Consider the following 14,995-nt stretch of genomic DNA (forward strand, 5'->3'; position numbering starts at 1 on the left):
ATACAGCACAGTATAAGTTTAATGTGTACAGCATAATGACTTGACTTACATACTTTTGGAAATGATTACCACAAGTTTAGTAACATCCATCATCTCATATAAATATGAAAAAAAGGAAAGAAAAAAGCATTTTTTTCCTTGTGGTGAGAACTTTTAGGATTTGCTCTCTTAGCAACTTTTCAATATCCCATAGAGCAGTGTTAACTATAAACATTATGTCATACGTTACATCCCCAGTACTTATTTATCTTATCTTCCAGGTAGGTATAAACTGGAAGTTTGTAACTTTTGACCACCTTCATTCAATTCTCCCACCCGCCCCACCACCCCTGCCTCTGGCAACCACAAATCTGATTTCTTTTTCTATGAGATTTTTTTTTTAAGATTCCACATATAAGTGAGATCATACAGTATTTGTCTCTCTCTGCCTGACTTACTTTACTTAGTATAATGCCTTCATAGTTTATCTATGTTGTCTCAAACGGCAGGATTTCCTTTATTTTTCATGGCTGTGTAGTATTGCAGTGTGTGTGTGTGTGTGTGTGCATGCACGTGTGTACCACATTTTCTTTATCCATTCATCTATTGATGGACACTTAGATTATCTCTCTCCTTGAGATCCCTTTGAAAATACAATTACATCAGAACAATAATACTTTCATGTAAATTATTTTATCAAATCACCTTTTTTTCTGTAAAGGTGAGATTCAGTGACCACAATACTTCTGGTGCCTATGGAAAGGGAAGACACACACAGAAAAAGGGAAAGGGGACTCCAAAGATTAATTTTGCTTGCATGATAGTTTCTCCAGTAGTTGCTCTGAGAAAAGGAACCCATTTGTAAATGAAAAACTCTTGTTTTCCGTTCAAGCTATTTCCTATTAGTTATCACCATGGTGTATAAATCTGTCCATTGTCAGTTTGCTGAAGGTACAGCAATTCCCCAGAGGCTAGTCAACCCTTGGTAAGTTTATGGATTTGACAATTTCAGGAACAAAGGGTGGAAAAGTAAGATACAGCAAGCCAAGAGGTTGGGGGAAACAGCTAACACCCTTTGTTTTACCATATTAGTCACTGAGGACTATTGTCTGATTGCTATGGAAAATGTCTTCTTAAAACAAATCTTGTTTGAGAATTATCTGTCCATTGTCTATACTAGTCAAGTATATCAACGATTTTCTTGTTACTGACAGAGTTTTGGAAACAGTTAATCCTAAGGACCCGGGTGAACCTTGGGACTTTCCAAATGGGACTTCCATCTTTTTATCCTGAACAGGAAACAACTTTGCAAGATATTAACCACAACCAATGAAACACCAAAACTTTTCCACCAGAAACATGTTAATATCAATGATCACTTTTTGAAATTCTAAGCAAATAATTGCATCCTATTTTTTCCCTCCTAGCTCACTACATTACAGGCACTCTGACCTTCTTTTTATTCCTTGAGCAGGCCAAGGTTGCTCCCACCTCAGGGCATTTGCACTTACTATTCACTCTAAATGTCTGTCGCACATCTTTGCACATAGCTTCTTGATATCCTTCGGGTCTCAGTTCAAATGTGGTCATCTTCTCAGAGAGACCTATTCTAACTATCCAAAGATAGGTAGCTTTCCTTCCCTCACCTTCTCATTGTCCATAGCCTTGTTTTATATTCTTCACAATAGATATCATTGCCTGAAATCACCTTGTTCAATTATATGTTTACTTATTTGTTGTCTTCCTCTCCCTCTTCAGAATGTCAGTTTCGTGAGATCTGGGACTTTATCTGTCCTATTCATGGCTATATCCTCAGTGCTTAGGAGGGTGCCTGCACATAAAAGGCTCTCAATAAATATTTGTTGAACAACTGACTGAAACTCTTCAGCTGCTGCCTATGGCATTTAGGATTAGGTTGAGGATACTTCACAGGGTTTACAAGCTGGTCCCTGCTTCCTTATCTAGTCTTATCTTTCACTACCCAGATTCTCTGAACTCTTCTTGACTTTGACCATGTACTGTCAACTATTCACCAATTCTGGACTTTCACATATGTTGTTCTCTTTCCTTGGATGCTCTTCCCCCTCTATATTCATCTTTGCCTGACTCATTTCTACTTACCTTTTAACTCTTAGCTTAGAGGTCATTTCCTTAGTGACAGTGGTTGATAAGCTTGCCAAACTGCTTCCTATTCAGACCAGAAAGCTTGGAGTCCTCATTTAGAAAGTTCAGAGGTCTCCTTGTCTTCTTGGAATTGAATACTTCCAAAAATGTCAATAACAAGAAAAAGGTTGATAGTTTTGACTGAGACAATGATGTGACAATTCTTTCTTTTTTTAATAAATTTATTTATTTTTGGCTCTGTTGGGTCTTTGTTGCTGCGCACGGGCTTTCTCTAGTTGTGGCGAGTGGGGGCTGCTCTTCGTTGCAGTGCGTGGGCTTCTCAATGCAGTGGCTTCTCTTGTTGTGGAGCATGGGCTCTAGGCACATGGGCTTCCGTAGTTGTGGCACGTGGGCTCAGTAGTTGTGGCTCACAGGCTCTAGATCACAGGCTCAGTAGTTGTGGTGCACGGGCTTAGTTACTCCACGGCATGTGGGATCTTCCTGGACCAGGGCTCGAACCCATGTCCCCTGCATTGGCAGGCGGATTCTTAACCACTGCACCACCAGGGAAGCCCGTTGTAACAATTCTTAACGAAGGCTTGTTTTAAATAGTCTATTACCATAGCAATCAGAAAATAGTTGTAGTGACTAATATAGCAATAAAAGTTTTGAAGGTTAGGTTGAGCAAGTTGTTTCCTATGCAAATTGATGGGTTTTAATTCCATAGCCCTCTGCCCTTGGGCCCCTTTGCTGTTCACTGCATGTTTTCTAAGGAGTGGTCGTTTTCAGGAATTGGTCATTAATTGCCAAGTTTCATGAGCATATTTCTAAGTCAAAGTCAGACATATGATTAATTTAAACCAGGAAATATCCTTGAACTTAAGAATGGGACATCTCTTCAGGGAAGACAACTGAGGAGGAAAAAACAAGCAAATATCATCATATATACCAGTGCACTCTAATCGTACAAGTATCTTCAACTTCCAGACTGGATCGTTTCCCCTGCTCTGTGCATTAATACTTCTATCACAAAACTTACTACATTATAATTATTTTTCTACTTGTCAGTTAGCAAATAAAATCTCAAACATGTCTGTAATCTACTTAAAGGCAGTAATCTTATTCTGACTTGGAATTTAATACATACTTGTTGAATGTATGGGTTATTGAATGAAAATTGAAACTAAACAGGTCAACATGGAATATCATAAGATCATCTATGGGTAAAGGTGAATTAAAGAGTCAGAAGAATGTCCCGAAGCTCAGGTAAAAATCACTGTAGGCAGAAGTAGTCAAGGGAGGCTTTGTAGGAGGTGGGGTAAGAAAATGGCTTTGGAGGTTGAATACAGTTGCGTAACCCAGATGGAGAAAGGACACTACTCTAGAACAGTCAGTGGCAGAGCAAACTTAAGCAAGAGGCACAGGACCAGTGAGTGGACAAGTACTGCAGTGGAATGAGGGCCATGAAATCAGCTTGAGATCTGCTTAGGGAGAGCTCTGATGCCCAGGCTAAGGGGTCAGAGCCTTTTACCCACAGATAGTGGGAAAATGTTAAACATCTTTAACTGTACAAGTAATATACTGCAAATTCAATTTAAGGTAAATTTATCTTGTCATGGAATGCAGGGTGTATTGGAAGGAGGAGGAACTGGAGGTAAAGAAACTATCTGATTGGGCTTCCCTGGTGGTGCAGTGGTTGAGAGTCCACCTGCCGATGCAGGGGATACGGGTTTGTGCCCCGGTCCGGGAAGATCCCACATGCCGCAGAGCGGCTGGGCCCGTGAGCCACAACTACTGAGCCTGCGTGTCCAGAGCCTGTGCTCCGCAACAGCAGAGGCCACAACAGTGAGAGGCCTGCATACCGCAAAAAAAAAAAAAAAGAAGAAAGAAACTAGCTGGGAGTCTCTCATGTAGTAGTAGTAAGTAGTAGTAAGGGGAAGGCTTAGATTAGGCAAGTGGCTTAGAAAAAAGTATTCAGAGGAGGATAGCCACCAACGGTGGTGATGCAACACATTAGGGAGGAGATGGTCCATAAGTCCTTTCCTTAAAAGAGTAAATGTGCTGGACTTCTGGTGCCTTTGTGGACTCTTCTCCCTATATACTTTATACGTACCAAGTCTCAAAGCCCTTCATCAATTCTAAATCAAGACTCTAAAATTCTTAAGATTAGGAATTTCCTCCCTTCCTCCCTCCCTTCCTTCTTTCCTTCCTTCTTTATTTCCTTCCAACAACTTTACAGAAGAACAGATATATGACAAACTGAATATTTTAATTTAAAGTCTGCAATTTGGTGAGTTTTCACATGTGTACAGCCACGAAACCTCGTCACAAACAAGATCATGAGCACATCCATCACCCCCAAAGTTTCTTGTGCCCCCCTTTTTTTTTTTTTTTTTTTTTTTTTTTTGCTGTACGCGGGCCTCTCACTGTTGTGGCCTCTCCCGTTGCGGAGCACAGGCTCCGGACACACAGGCTCCGCGGCCATGGCTCGCGGGCCCAGCCGCTCCACGGCATGTGGGATCTTCCGGGATCGGGGCACGAACCCGTGTCCCCTGCATCGGCAGGCGGACTCTCAACCACTGCGCCACCAGGGAAGCCCTCTTGTGCCCCCTTTTTAATCCATCTTCCCTCCTCACAAATTCTGCAAACCCCTATCCCCACCTAGACAACAACTGTTTTGCTTTTTGTCACTATCGATTAGTTTCCATTTTCTAGAGTTTCATATTCATGGCATCATACAGTATGCATTCTTTCTCATTTACCTTTGTTATTGTTTTGAGATCCATCCTTGCCGTGTGTATCAATAATTTAATTCTTTTTATTACTGAGTAGCATTTCATTTTATGGATAACCACAATTTGTTTATGCATTCACTTATTGGTAGACATTTGGGTTGTTTCCAGTTTGTGGCTATTACAAATGAAGCTGTTATAATCCTCACTGTACCAGCATGTACAAAGAGATTTATGTTAAGGAATTGGCTCATGTGTGCATGGGGGCTGGCAAGTCTGAAATCTGTAGGGCAGCCCAGTGGGCTGGAAACTCAGGCAGGACTTGATGCTGCTCTTGAGGCAGAATTTCTTCCTCTCTGGGAAACCACAGTTTTTCCTCTTAAGTTAGACCTTCAACTTATCGGATGAGGTTCATTCACATCATTGAAAGTAATCTCCTTTACTTAAAATCAACTGATTTTGTATAACTATAGTCCAATATCAAAACTAGGATGTTGACATTGGTATAATAGAGAGCTTATTCAGATTTCACCAGTTTTACATGCATGTGTGTGTGAGTAGTTCTACGTAATTTTGTTCTAGTGTAGATTCATAGAACTACCACCTCAACCAAGATACAGAACTCTTCAACCACAAGGCTCTCTTTTGCTACCGCTTTATAGTTACACCCACACTTTTCCCACTCCCCATCCTGAATCACAGGTAACCACCAATCTGTTCTCTATTTCCATGATTTTGTTATTTGAAAATGTTATATAAATGAAATCATACAACGCGTACCATTTTGAGAATGACCTTAAGATCATCCATGTTCTTACGTGTATTAATCAAGTTATAGTTCATAACTACAATTCATTTCTTTTTTAAAAAAAATTGAAGTACAGTTGATTTACATATTATATTAGTTTCAGGTATACAACATAGTGATTCAATATTTTTATAGTTTTTTTTGACACTTTGTGACTTCCTTTTATTCACATTTGGGAGGAGAGTGGGAGTGGAATGGGGTGGGCTGGGGAGGGGGAGGTTCCAGGCACTGGAGAGGAAGATGGAGAAGGCAGCCTCTCAGGCACCACTTCTCTCTGCTCATCCTTGGCAAGTTTTGTGAGCCAAGGAAGGATAACCACAAGCTAGTGCTGTGGAAAAGTCAGCAGACCGAGTCGGAAGATCTGCAGAATTCTGGTTCTGCCATTACCTGCTAGGTGTCCTTGGGCAGTTCATTTCCTTTTGCTGGGTCTGTTAGTCCACATGTGGAAAGACACAAGGTTCTGCTGAGAGCCAAGGAACCCAAAGGGGCTCAACCTTGGTACCAGGTCTATAGTCAGACAAGACCCCATAGAGCTGTTGTGAGGACCAAGTTGAGATAATGTGAGTAAAGGACTCAGCACAGTGCCTGGCACATAAGTGGGCACTCGATAAATGGTTTTTGCTGTTGGCTCTAGGAGATGGGGATGAGAATGGGTACCCAAGCATCCACAGTACAGAAAAGGGGCCAAAAGACATTTCCACTGCATTCTGAGGGGCTATGGGGGACAGCCCACACATATATCATCAAGAGGGGTTTTAGGAGCAGCAGTCCTGGGCACACTGGTACAGCACTCATAGCTTTTGTTGCCAGTCTGTCATTAGTGCTCACAGTGGGATTATTGTCCCCATGTTACAAATGAGCAAACTGAGGACTCTCTGAGTCACACAGTTGGTAGACAGCGAGAGGGGCTGAGTCCAGTTTTTCCTGGCTCCTGAGAAACCCAACTCTACCAGTTACTGGTTGTGTGATCTTGGGCAAATTACCTAACCTTTTAGTGACTCAGTTTCTTCATCTGTGAAAGAACTTTAAACTCCATTTAAAGTTATTAAAAAATATTGGCTATATTCCCTGTGCTGTACAATATATCCTTGTAACTTATTTATTTTATACATAGTAGGTTGTACCTCTTAATTTCTTACCCCTATCTTCCCCTCCTCCTTCCCTCTCCCCACTGTACCTGTGTACAGGTACACTGTATCTGTTTCTGGTTTTTTTTTTTTTTTGGAAAAGGTAGTCTTTTTAATAACTGCTTTTGTCACCAGGTTAAGTCATGCAGTTACAAAGTAGTTAGAAATTTCTGAAAGGATATTATTGTTAAAAAAAGAAAAGCTAATTCTTACATAAATAATATCTAGTACTTCATTGGGACACTACTGTTCAAAAGGCCCTGGCCAAACAACTCCCAAACAAAACACAACCCCAGGTTGTTTCCAGCCCACTGGGAATGAAGCCGTGTGCAGAAGATGAGGCCTCTAAATGAGGACAAAGAGTCGGGGCCATTGGCAATGCTCAGAGCCGCCAGCCAGACTCCAAAGAGGGAGCCCAAGTGGTTTTTTTCTGGGGCACTCTACTTGAATTATTGTTCAATTAGTCAACACAATAGATCTTCAAAAGAGGACAATTAACATGATAAGGAGGTTACTGCATTCTTTGGACTATATGTCATAATTGTGGTTAGTAAATTCCAACAGTCTTAACAAAAATAGCCTCCATCATTTGCAGGTATGAAGATAACTTAATTCTCTACCAGGCTTTTTATTTTTGCTGGATGACAATATGCAATTGACAAGTTATAAATGATACTGTTTTATGTTATAAAAATACTAGCTTTTTTTTCATTTATTATGTTTACAGGCATTCACTGCTTGAGTCAAGGTTAGGCTTGTTAAGTGACTAAAGGCAATTTTATTACAGCAGCATGTACTTATTTTATTCTAAAAGAATAAAATGCATAAAGAGAAAGTTTTTTTGTTTGTAACCTATAAAATTGAGTTATTTTGCTGATGTAAAATACCAATAATTCACTTGAGGACCATGCTACCTCCTGAAAATGCCATATACCTGCTTCTTAAATGTGTCAAAGCACCTGATAGATCTGTCCAGAGCTGAAGTGGCAAGTGACTGACTACTCTTGGACAAAAGGTGCTTTCCCAGGGCTACAGCTGACTGTGCTGGAAACAGCCATGGAACAAGGCAGCACAGGCAGAGGGAAACGACTTTATTTAAAGGCAAAATGCCCAAATGGCTCTCTGACATAGCTATTTTCTACTATCACTTATTAGCTTATTTATGATCCCCTAACTTTTTTTCTCAAGGGGCTGATTTGGATTGACTTGTTGAGAATGGTGTCCATCATCTATTAAGTCATGAGAGAGAGATTTCTGTGGTTACATGTAAACTTGTGATAGGTCTGCAGATGAAGAGGTGAAGAGGGTAGTGAAGAAGTCAGCTGCAGTCTGGTCCGGTCTATGTGAAGGTCACACCAGCTTCATTGTACACCCTGAAGACTTTCTCAATGGCATTGACATAGGCAGCTGTTCTCAGGTCCAATCCCAGGTTATACTTCATGGCTGTGCGCATGATTTGCCTGGCAGAGCGCTCCATGGTGTAAGCTAAGCCAGAGTGCACGATGTCTTTCTCAGAGGCACCCGATATCCTGTCTTGGAACTCTGCTGTGGGTACAACGGGAATAGTTCCACCATGCTTTCCAAATTTCCTTTCCAAACTCTCTTGAACGGACATGAGCAAGTGGTAGTTAGAATCCCTTTCATATTTGTAGGTCAAACGGCCATAGCTGACATGATTTAGATTCTTCAGCCACTCAAAGTAAGACACTGTCACTCCTCCAGCATTCAAGTAGAGATCTGGAATAACCATGATGTTCCTCTCTAGGAAAATCTTATCAGCTTCTGGAGTTGTCAGTCCATTGGCACCTTCAGCAATGATCTTGGCTTTGACTCTGGGTGCATTGGACCTGGTCAGCTGCTTCTCACTGGCAGCAGGGATCAATATGTCACAGTCAGCCTCCAAGATGTTCCCTTCATAGATCTTTGCTTTGGGGAAGCCCAGGATTGTTCCATGTTGCAATTTGAAGTCTTCCAGTTCCTTTGGGTCAATACCATCTGGATTCCATATGCTCCCATCAGATTCACCAACACCAACACATTTAGCACCAAAACGATGTAAATATCTCATAGAGTGCAGGCCCACATTACCAAATCCCTGAACAACAAATGTTTTATCTCCAAATCCTGGTGTCATTCCTAAAATACTCATGTAAGAAGCTTCATTGATGAAGTTTTCAATCCCATGGAAAACTCCCCGACCAGTAGCAGAGATCCGTCCGTGGATTCCACCCTGACTGATGGGCTTACCGGTAACACAGGCAATGGGCATTCATATCATGGTGCCCTATGGCGCTAGCATAGGTGTCAGCAATCCAGGACATCTCCCGCTCGCCTGTGCGCATGTCTGGGGCAGGCACATCAACGCCAGGACCAATAAAGCCCTTCTTTGCCAGCTCCATGGTGAACCTCCTTGTGATCTTTTCCAACTCATTATCGGTATAGTTCTTGGGATTGATCTTAACACCAGCTTTGGCACCCCCAAATGGCACATCAACCACTGCACACTTATATGTCATCAGAGAAGCCAGAGCTTTTACTTCATCTACACTCACATCACTGCTGTAACGGATGCCTCCCTTGCAGGGCGTGTGGTGCTGGCTGTGCCGGGCCCGGTAGCCCTCGATGACCTCCCAGGAGCCGTCGTCGCGCCGGATGGGGAAGGACAGGCTCAGCACATGGTTGCAGGGCTTGATGATCCGCAGGATGCCACGCACCCGGTTCCGCTTCTGCTCCTCGCTCTCCCGGGTCTTGAGGTCCTCTACCAGCTTGTCCTCCACGATGCTGGCGCCGCGGTCGAAGAAGCCCTCCACCATCTTGAAGAAGTTCGGGTCGTCTTCGCGGTCGGCCGCCGCCTCGCTGTACTGTCGCCGGCCGGGCGGGGGCGGCGGCGGCTGCGGCGGGCTGCCCGCGGGCCCGGCCCAGCAGCGCGGCCGAGTCGGCCGCCGCCGAGCCTAGGGCTGCGGGCCCGACGCGGGACAGCAGCAGCGCTTCACCCAGGCACCGGTACATGTCGGCAGGACGGAGGCCGCGGAGGCAGGCGCTCTCACAGGCCCGGGGACGGACAGAGGGAGCTGTTTCTGTTTTGTTATATCCATTCAATTGTTTTATTTTTTAGATGCCACATGTAAGTAATAACATATAGCATTTGTCTTTCTCTGTCTGACTTATTTCACTAAGTGTAATGCCCTCCAAGTCCATCCATGTTGTTGCAAATGGCAAAATTTCATTCCTTTTTTAAAGTAAGGTTGAGTAAATATTCCATGGTATATACTGAATGGATATACCATATGTGCTTAACTATTCACCCACTAAAGGACATTTGGATTTCTTCCAGTTTTTTTATGAATAAAAAACGTTCAGTGAATAAATAAGTGCTCAAGACTTCAATTCCTGGGTTATATGGTGAGTACATGTTTAGTTTAAGAAGCTGCCAAACTATTTTCCAGAGTGTCTATTCCATTTTACAATCCCACCAGCTTTAGGTTATGCTTCAGACCTCTGACTCCAATTGTTTGCTGGGTGAATTGCCCTGGATGTCTCACATCCTGGAACTCAGTATGCTAAAATGTGAGTTCATTATCTTCCCCTACACACCAGTAATCCTCCTTTATTTTCTGTCTTCACTAATATAACCATTTATTACCCAATCCAGACACTGAGAGCCACCTTAGATTCCTCTCTCTCACCTATTCCCACATTAAATCCATCACTTGGATAGGCCCATTTTATCTCGTATCTCTCAAACAGAGAAGACAGATCATTATCATCCACCAAGAATTATAACTATCTAAGCATTCGCATAATGATGTCCTAGCTTGGGGTATTTTTTTGTCAAGTTAAGAGCAGGTATTTTAGAGTTGGTTGATACATTAATGCTTAAGGCATGGAGAAGTGAAATAGATTAGCAGGTCACATATAAGCAGGTCTAAATTGACAGGTGAACTCAAATCCCTCTATGTAGTAGCAGATTAGAAAACAGATTTATTTGGGGCAGAGTTCTAGCCCAACATCTGGGTCAAAACTGCAAATGAGTTCTACTGTATTTATGAAACAAGTTTTTAGCAGTGTGGAGACTGTCAATCATATATGGCATAGTCTGCTGGCTTGGATCCACTGTTAGTTATAATAATATGTAAAAGTCTGTGAAAGTCACCGAGGAGTCTATTTAATAGTAACTGTGCCTTGATGACTTAGCTACTAAGTGTCTACATTTAAAATTTTTGAAGGAAATTTTCAAGTTGTTTGTGAGATGGGCCAGAGCACACTTGTTTCTGGTCAGCACTCTGGCCGTTCAACAGAATTTAAGAGTCATAACTCATTGCTGTTACTAACTATACTTATCGAGTTAGGTCAACCACATGACTCCAGACCCCAAACTAGTCTTTCTTGTCCAAGGAACAAATTTTCCTTGGATCAAGTTCTCAGAGGTATGACTTAATACTCATCAAATTGATATTCTGAAATAAAGGCCCTGTCAGTGCTGAGAAGTAAAGTAAGGAAATGTACAATGCAGAGTCAGGTGCCAATCCATTTAGTGGCTTCTTGGAGATTACCCTGTCTTCTTTTCCAGTTGGGTAGCCAATTCCACTTCTGGTGGAAAAGCCATCGACTCTTTTGCATTTAGTATAAATGTCTATTAAGAAGTTGGGGGCTTCCCTGGTGGCGCAGTGGTTGAGCGTCCGCCTGCCGATGCAGGGGACACGGGTTCGTGCCCCAGTCCAGGAGGATCCCACGTGCCGCGGAGCGGCTGGGCCCGTGAGCCATGGCCGCTGGGCCTGTGCGTCCAGAGCCTGTGCTCCACAACGGGAGGGGCCACAGCAGTGAGAGGCCCACGTACCACAGGAAAAAAAAAAAAAAAAAAAAAAAAGAAGTTGGTAGTTTGAAAGGAATCACTAATAGAATGTCCCTAGAGACTGTGTAGTGACTGCTTGGCATAATTGTAGGTGAGGAAGCGAACGTGGCTTTGTAACAATAGGGAGTATGTTCAGGAAATTCCCCATTTAAGCTCATTTCCAACCAGATTTGTTCAATGAGTGCTATGGGACATTGGAATCCTTGGAAGTCAGAGCGATTATCGCTGTCATATCCTTCATATGCTCCAAGTTCCATCAGGTTACTGGACTGTCAACAACAGTCGCGACGGGGAGACACTCACAAGACTTCAGCCTTAGACATGAGGAAGAGAGGCCAGACTCTGACCGTTTGTCTTGTCACTTGGAGCACAGCTCATTTCCAATCCCCATCTTTTCTTCCAGCTACGCAGGGTCCAGCTTGGACTTTCCTATGGATATACTGGACATACAGTGAGTCTACGAAAGTGAGGCTGGAGGACTAGACATAATAGTTTACAATAGAATCAGTTAATCTTCTGAGAAGTTTGTCCAGTGTAGGCCCATATACCTGCAAAGTTTTCAGGGAAGAGCTCACTCTCTCTTGCTTAAGTCTTTCTGTATTAGCTTTTCATTGATGCAGTAATAAATTATCACAAATGTATTATCTTACAATTCTGTAGGTCAGAAGTCTGACACAGGTCTCACCCGGCTAAAATCAAGGTGTCATAGGGCTGCATTCCTTTCTGAAGGCTCTAGGGGAAGATTCACTTCCTTGCTCATTTGAGTATTATTATTATTTTTTAAATATTTATTTATTTATTTGGTTGTGCCAGGTCTTGGTTGCAGCACATGGGCCACTTAGTTGTGGCAGGCGGGCTCCTTAGTTGTAGCATGTGAACTCTTAGTTGTGGCATGCGTGTGGGATCTAGTTCCCTGACCAAGGATCAAACACAGGCCCCCTGCATTGGGAGCACAGAGCCTTACCCATGGCACCACCAGGGAAGTCCATCATCTGAGTTGTTGACAGAATTCAGTTCCTTGTGGTTTTAGGACTAAGGTCCCTGATTTCTTTTTATAATTAATTAATTGATTGATTGATTGATTGATTGATTTTTGGCTGTGTTGGGGTCTTCGTTGCTGCACGTGGGCTTTCTCTAGTTGTGGTGAGCGGGGGGTTACTCTTTGTTGCGGTGCGTGGGCTTCTCATTGTGGGGGCTTCTCTTGTTGTGGAGCACGGGCTCTAGGCACACGGGCTTCAATAGTTGTGGCAGGCAGGCTCTAGAGCGCAGGCTCGGTAGTTATGGCACACGGGCTTAGTTGCTCCGCGACACGTGGGATCTTCCCAGACCAGGACTCCATCCCGTGTCCCCTGCACTGGGAGGTGGATTCTTAACCACTGTGCCACCAGGGAAGCCCACAATATGTAATTTTGAAAGATGGCTTCTTTCACTTAGTAATATACATTCAAGTTTTCTTCATATCTTTTCATGGTTTGATAGCTCATTTCTTTTCAGCACGTTTCCATTTTCCAAGTGCACCACCGTTTATTTATCCATTCACCTACTGAAGAACATGTTGATCATTTCCAGGTTTTGATAAATATGAATAAAGCTGCTATAAACATCTGTGTGCAGGTTTTTAGGTGGACATAAGTTTTCAATTCATTTCGGTAAACACCAACAGGCAGGATTGCTGGATCATATTGTAAGGGTATATTTAGTTTTGTAAGGAACTACCAAACTGTCTTCCAACGTGGTTGTACCATTTTGCATTCCCACCAGCAATGAATGAGTTCCTCTTACCCCACGTCCTCACCAGCATTTGGTATTGTCAGTGTTTGAGTATTATATTTTGTGTAATTTTTCCTAGATTTTCTTTTTCAAGGAAGATAACAGAGAAAGGATATATAATGACAATGCTATCTTTTATTTGTAGTCCATCAATTAATGAGATGCTCTGGCCACAGTTGGTATTGAGAACTCTGATCCTTCTCTCACACCTCCACCACCACCCCTGCTGGTGACATACACAAGAAGGAAAGGAAGTTTTCCTACATCTCAAGCTTGCACTGGTTGTACCCTTCTTGAGCTCCCTGTAAGTGAAGCATGACTTTTGCTTTAATGAAATGCAATATTGCATTGTTATCAAACTATTTGAAGTGCCATATCTCCTGAATTAAATTGTAAGCTCTTGTAGGGAAAAACCTGTGTTTATGAATGCTAGTGTGACACCATAGCACACATCATAAGCCTTTATGTATTGTTACAGGAATTGATTCTTTCTGAATTAAAGATAACTCCCACAGTAGTACATCCAAAAGATAACTTCCACAGTAGTACATCTACATCATTAATTCCTCATTTCACACCCAGCCCCTGATCTGTGAAAAGTGAACTGAATCAGCATAAGAGTTAGAGATGGATGACCATGCACCACAATTATGGTTGTCTGAGAGTCTTCTATGTTGTCAGTTCCCTCCCAGGCCTCTTCTCCTTGTAGACAATATGTGGCACAAGAGAAAATTCAGCAGATAAATTTGCTCAATGCACAAATTCTTTATCACCTCTCACAGTTCACAAGTGAAGTAGGACAACATCCAATGCCTCGTAAATTTTATGGTATATAGTAGGCACTAAATAAATATTTGTTGAAAAAAATGAATAAATGAATAAGTCAATGAATGACTTTTTACCTTTAGATAATTTAGTAGGCACAGTAATGGACCTCCCAAAATGCCCAAACTCTAATTCCTGGAACTTGTGATTATGTTGCATGACATGGCGAGAAGGAATTTCCTGATGTAATTAAGGGTACAGACCTTGAGATTGTGAGATTATCCTGGATTACCCATGTGGGCCCAGTCTAATCACATGAGACCTTAAAGGCAGAAAACCTTTCCTGGTTAGGTTATAAAAGGATGAGATAGAGGAAAAAAGAGAAGAGATTCAAAGTGAGAGAATGAGTTTACCCACTATTGCTGCCTTTGAAGATGGAGGAAGGGGGCCACAAACCTAGGAATGTGAGTAACTTCAAGAAACTGGGAAGAGCCCTCAGCTGACAGCAAACAAGAAATCAGGGACCGGGACTTCCCTGGTGGTGCAGTGGTCAAGAATCCGTCTGCCAATGCTGGGGACATGGGTTCGATCCCAGGTCCGGAAAGATCCCACATGCTGCGGAGCAACTAAACCCGTGCACCACAACTACTGAGCCTGCGCTCTGGAGCCAGCGAGCCACAACTACTGAGCCCACATGCCACAACTACTGAAGCATGCGTGCCTAGAGCCCGTGCTCCACAACAAGAGAAGCCACCGCAGTGAGAAGCCCATGCACCGCAATGAAGAGTAGCCCCCGTTCACAGCAACTAGAGAAAGCCCACGCAGCAACGAAGACTGAACGCAGCCAAGAATAAATAAA

General features: G+C 42.7%; 1 protein-coding gene across 1 annotated transcript; it reads right to left on the reverse strand.

Annotated features, from left to right (window-relative positions):
• Positions 1–6,856: 6,856 nt before the first annotated feature.
• LOC309801590 (glutamate dehydrogenase 1, mitochondrial-like) lies at positions 6,857–9,807 on the reverse strand. Its single transcript, XM_082616579.1, is given in 3 exon segments — positions 6,857–9,009; positions 9,011–9,647; positions 9,649–9,807. Coding segments are annotated over 3 exon segments (1,668 nt in total). The 5' UTR covers positions 9,759–9,807; the 3' UTR covers positions 6,857–8,088.
• Between the last annotated feature and the right edge of the window lie 5,188 nt (positions 9,808–14,995).

This window comes from Mesoplodon mirus (genome assembly GCF_964341445.2).
Source record: "Mesoplodon mirus genome assembly, chromosome: 3".
Taxonomy (NCBI): domain Eukaryota; kingdom Metazoa; phylum Chordata; class Mammalia; order Artiodactyla; family Ziphiidae; genus Mesoplodon; species Mesoplodon mirus.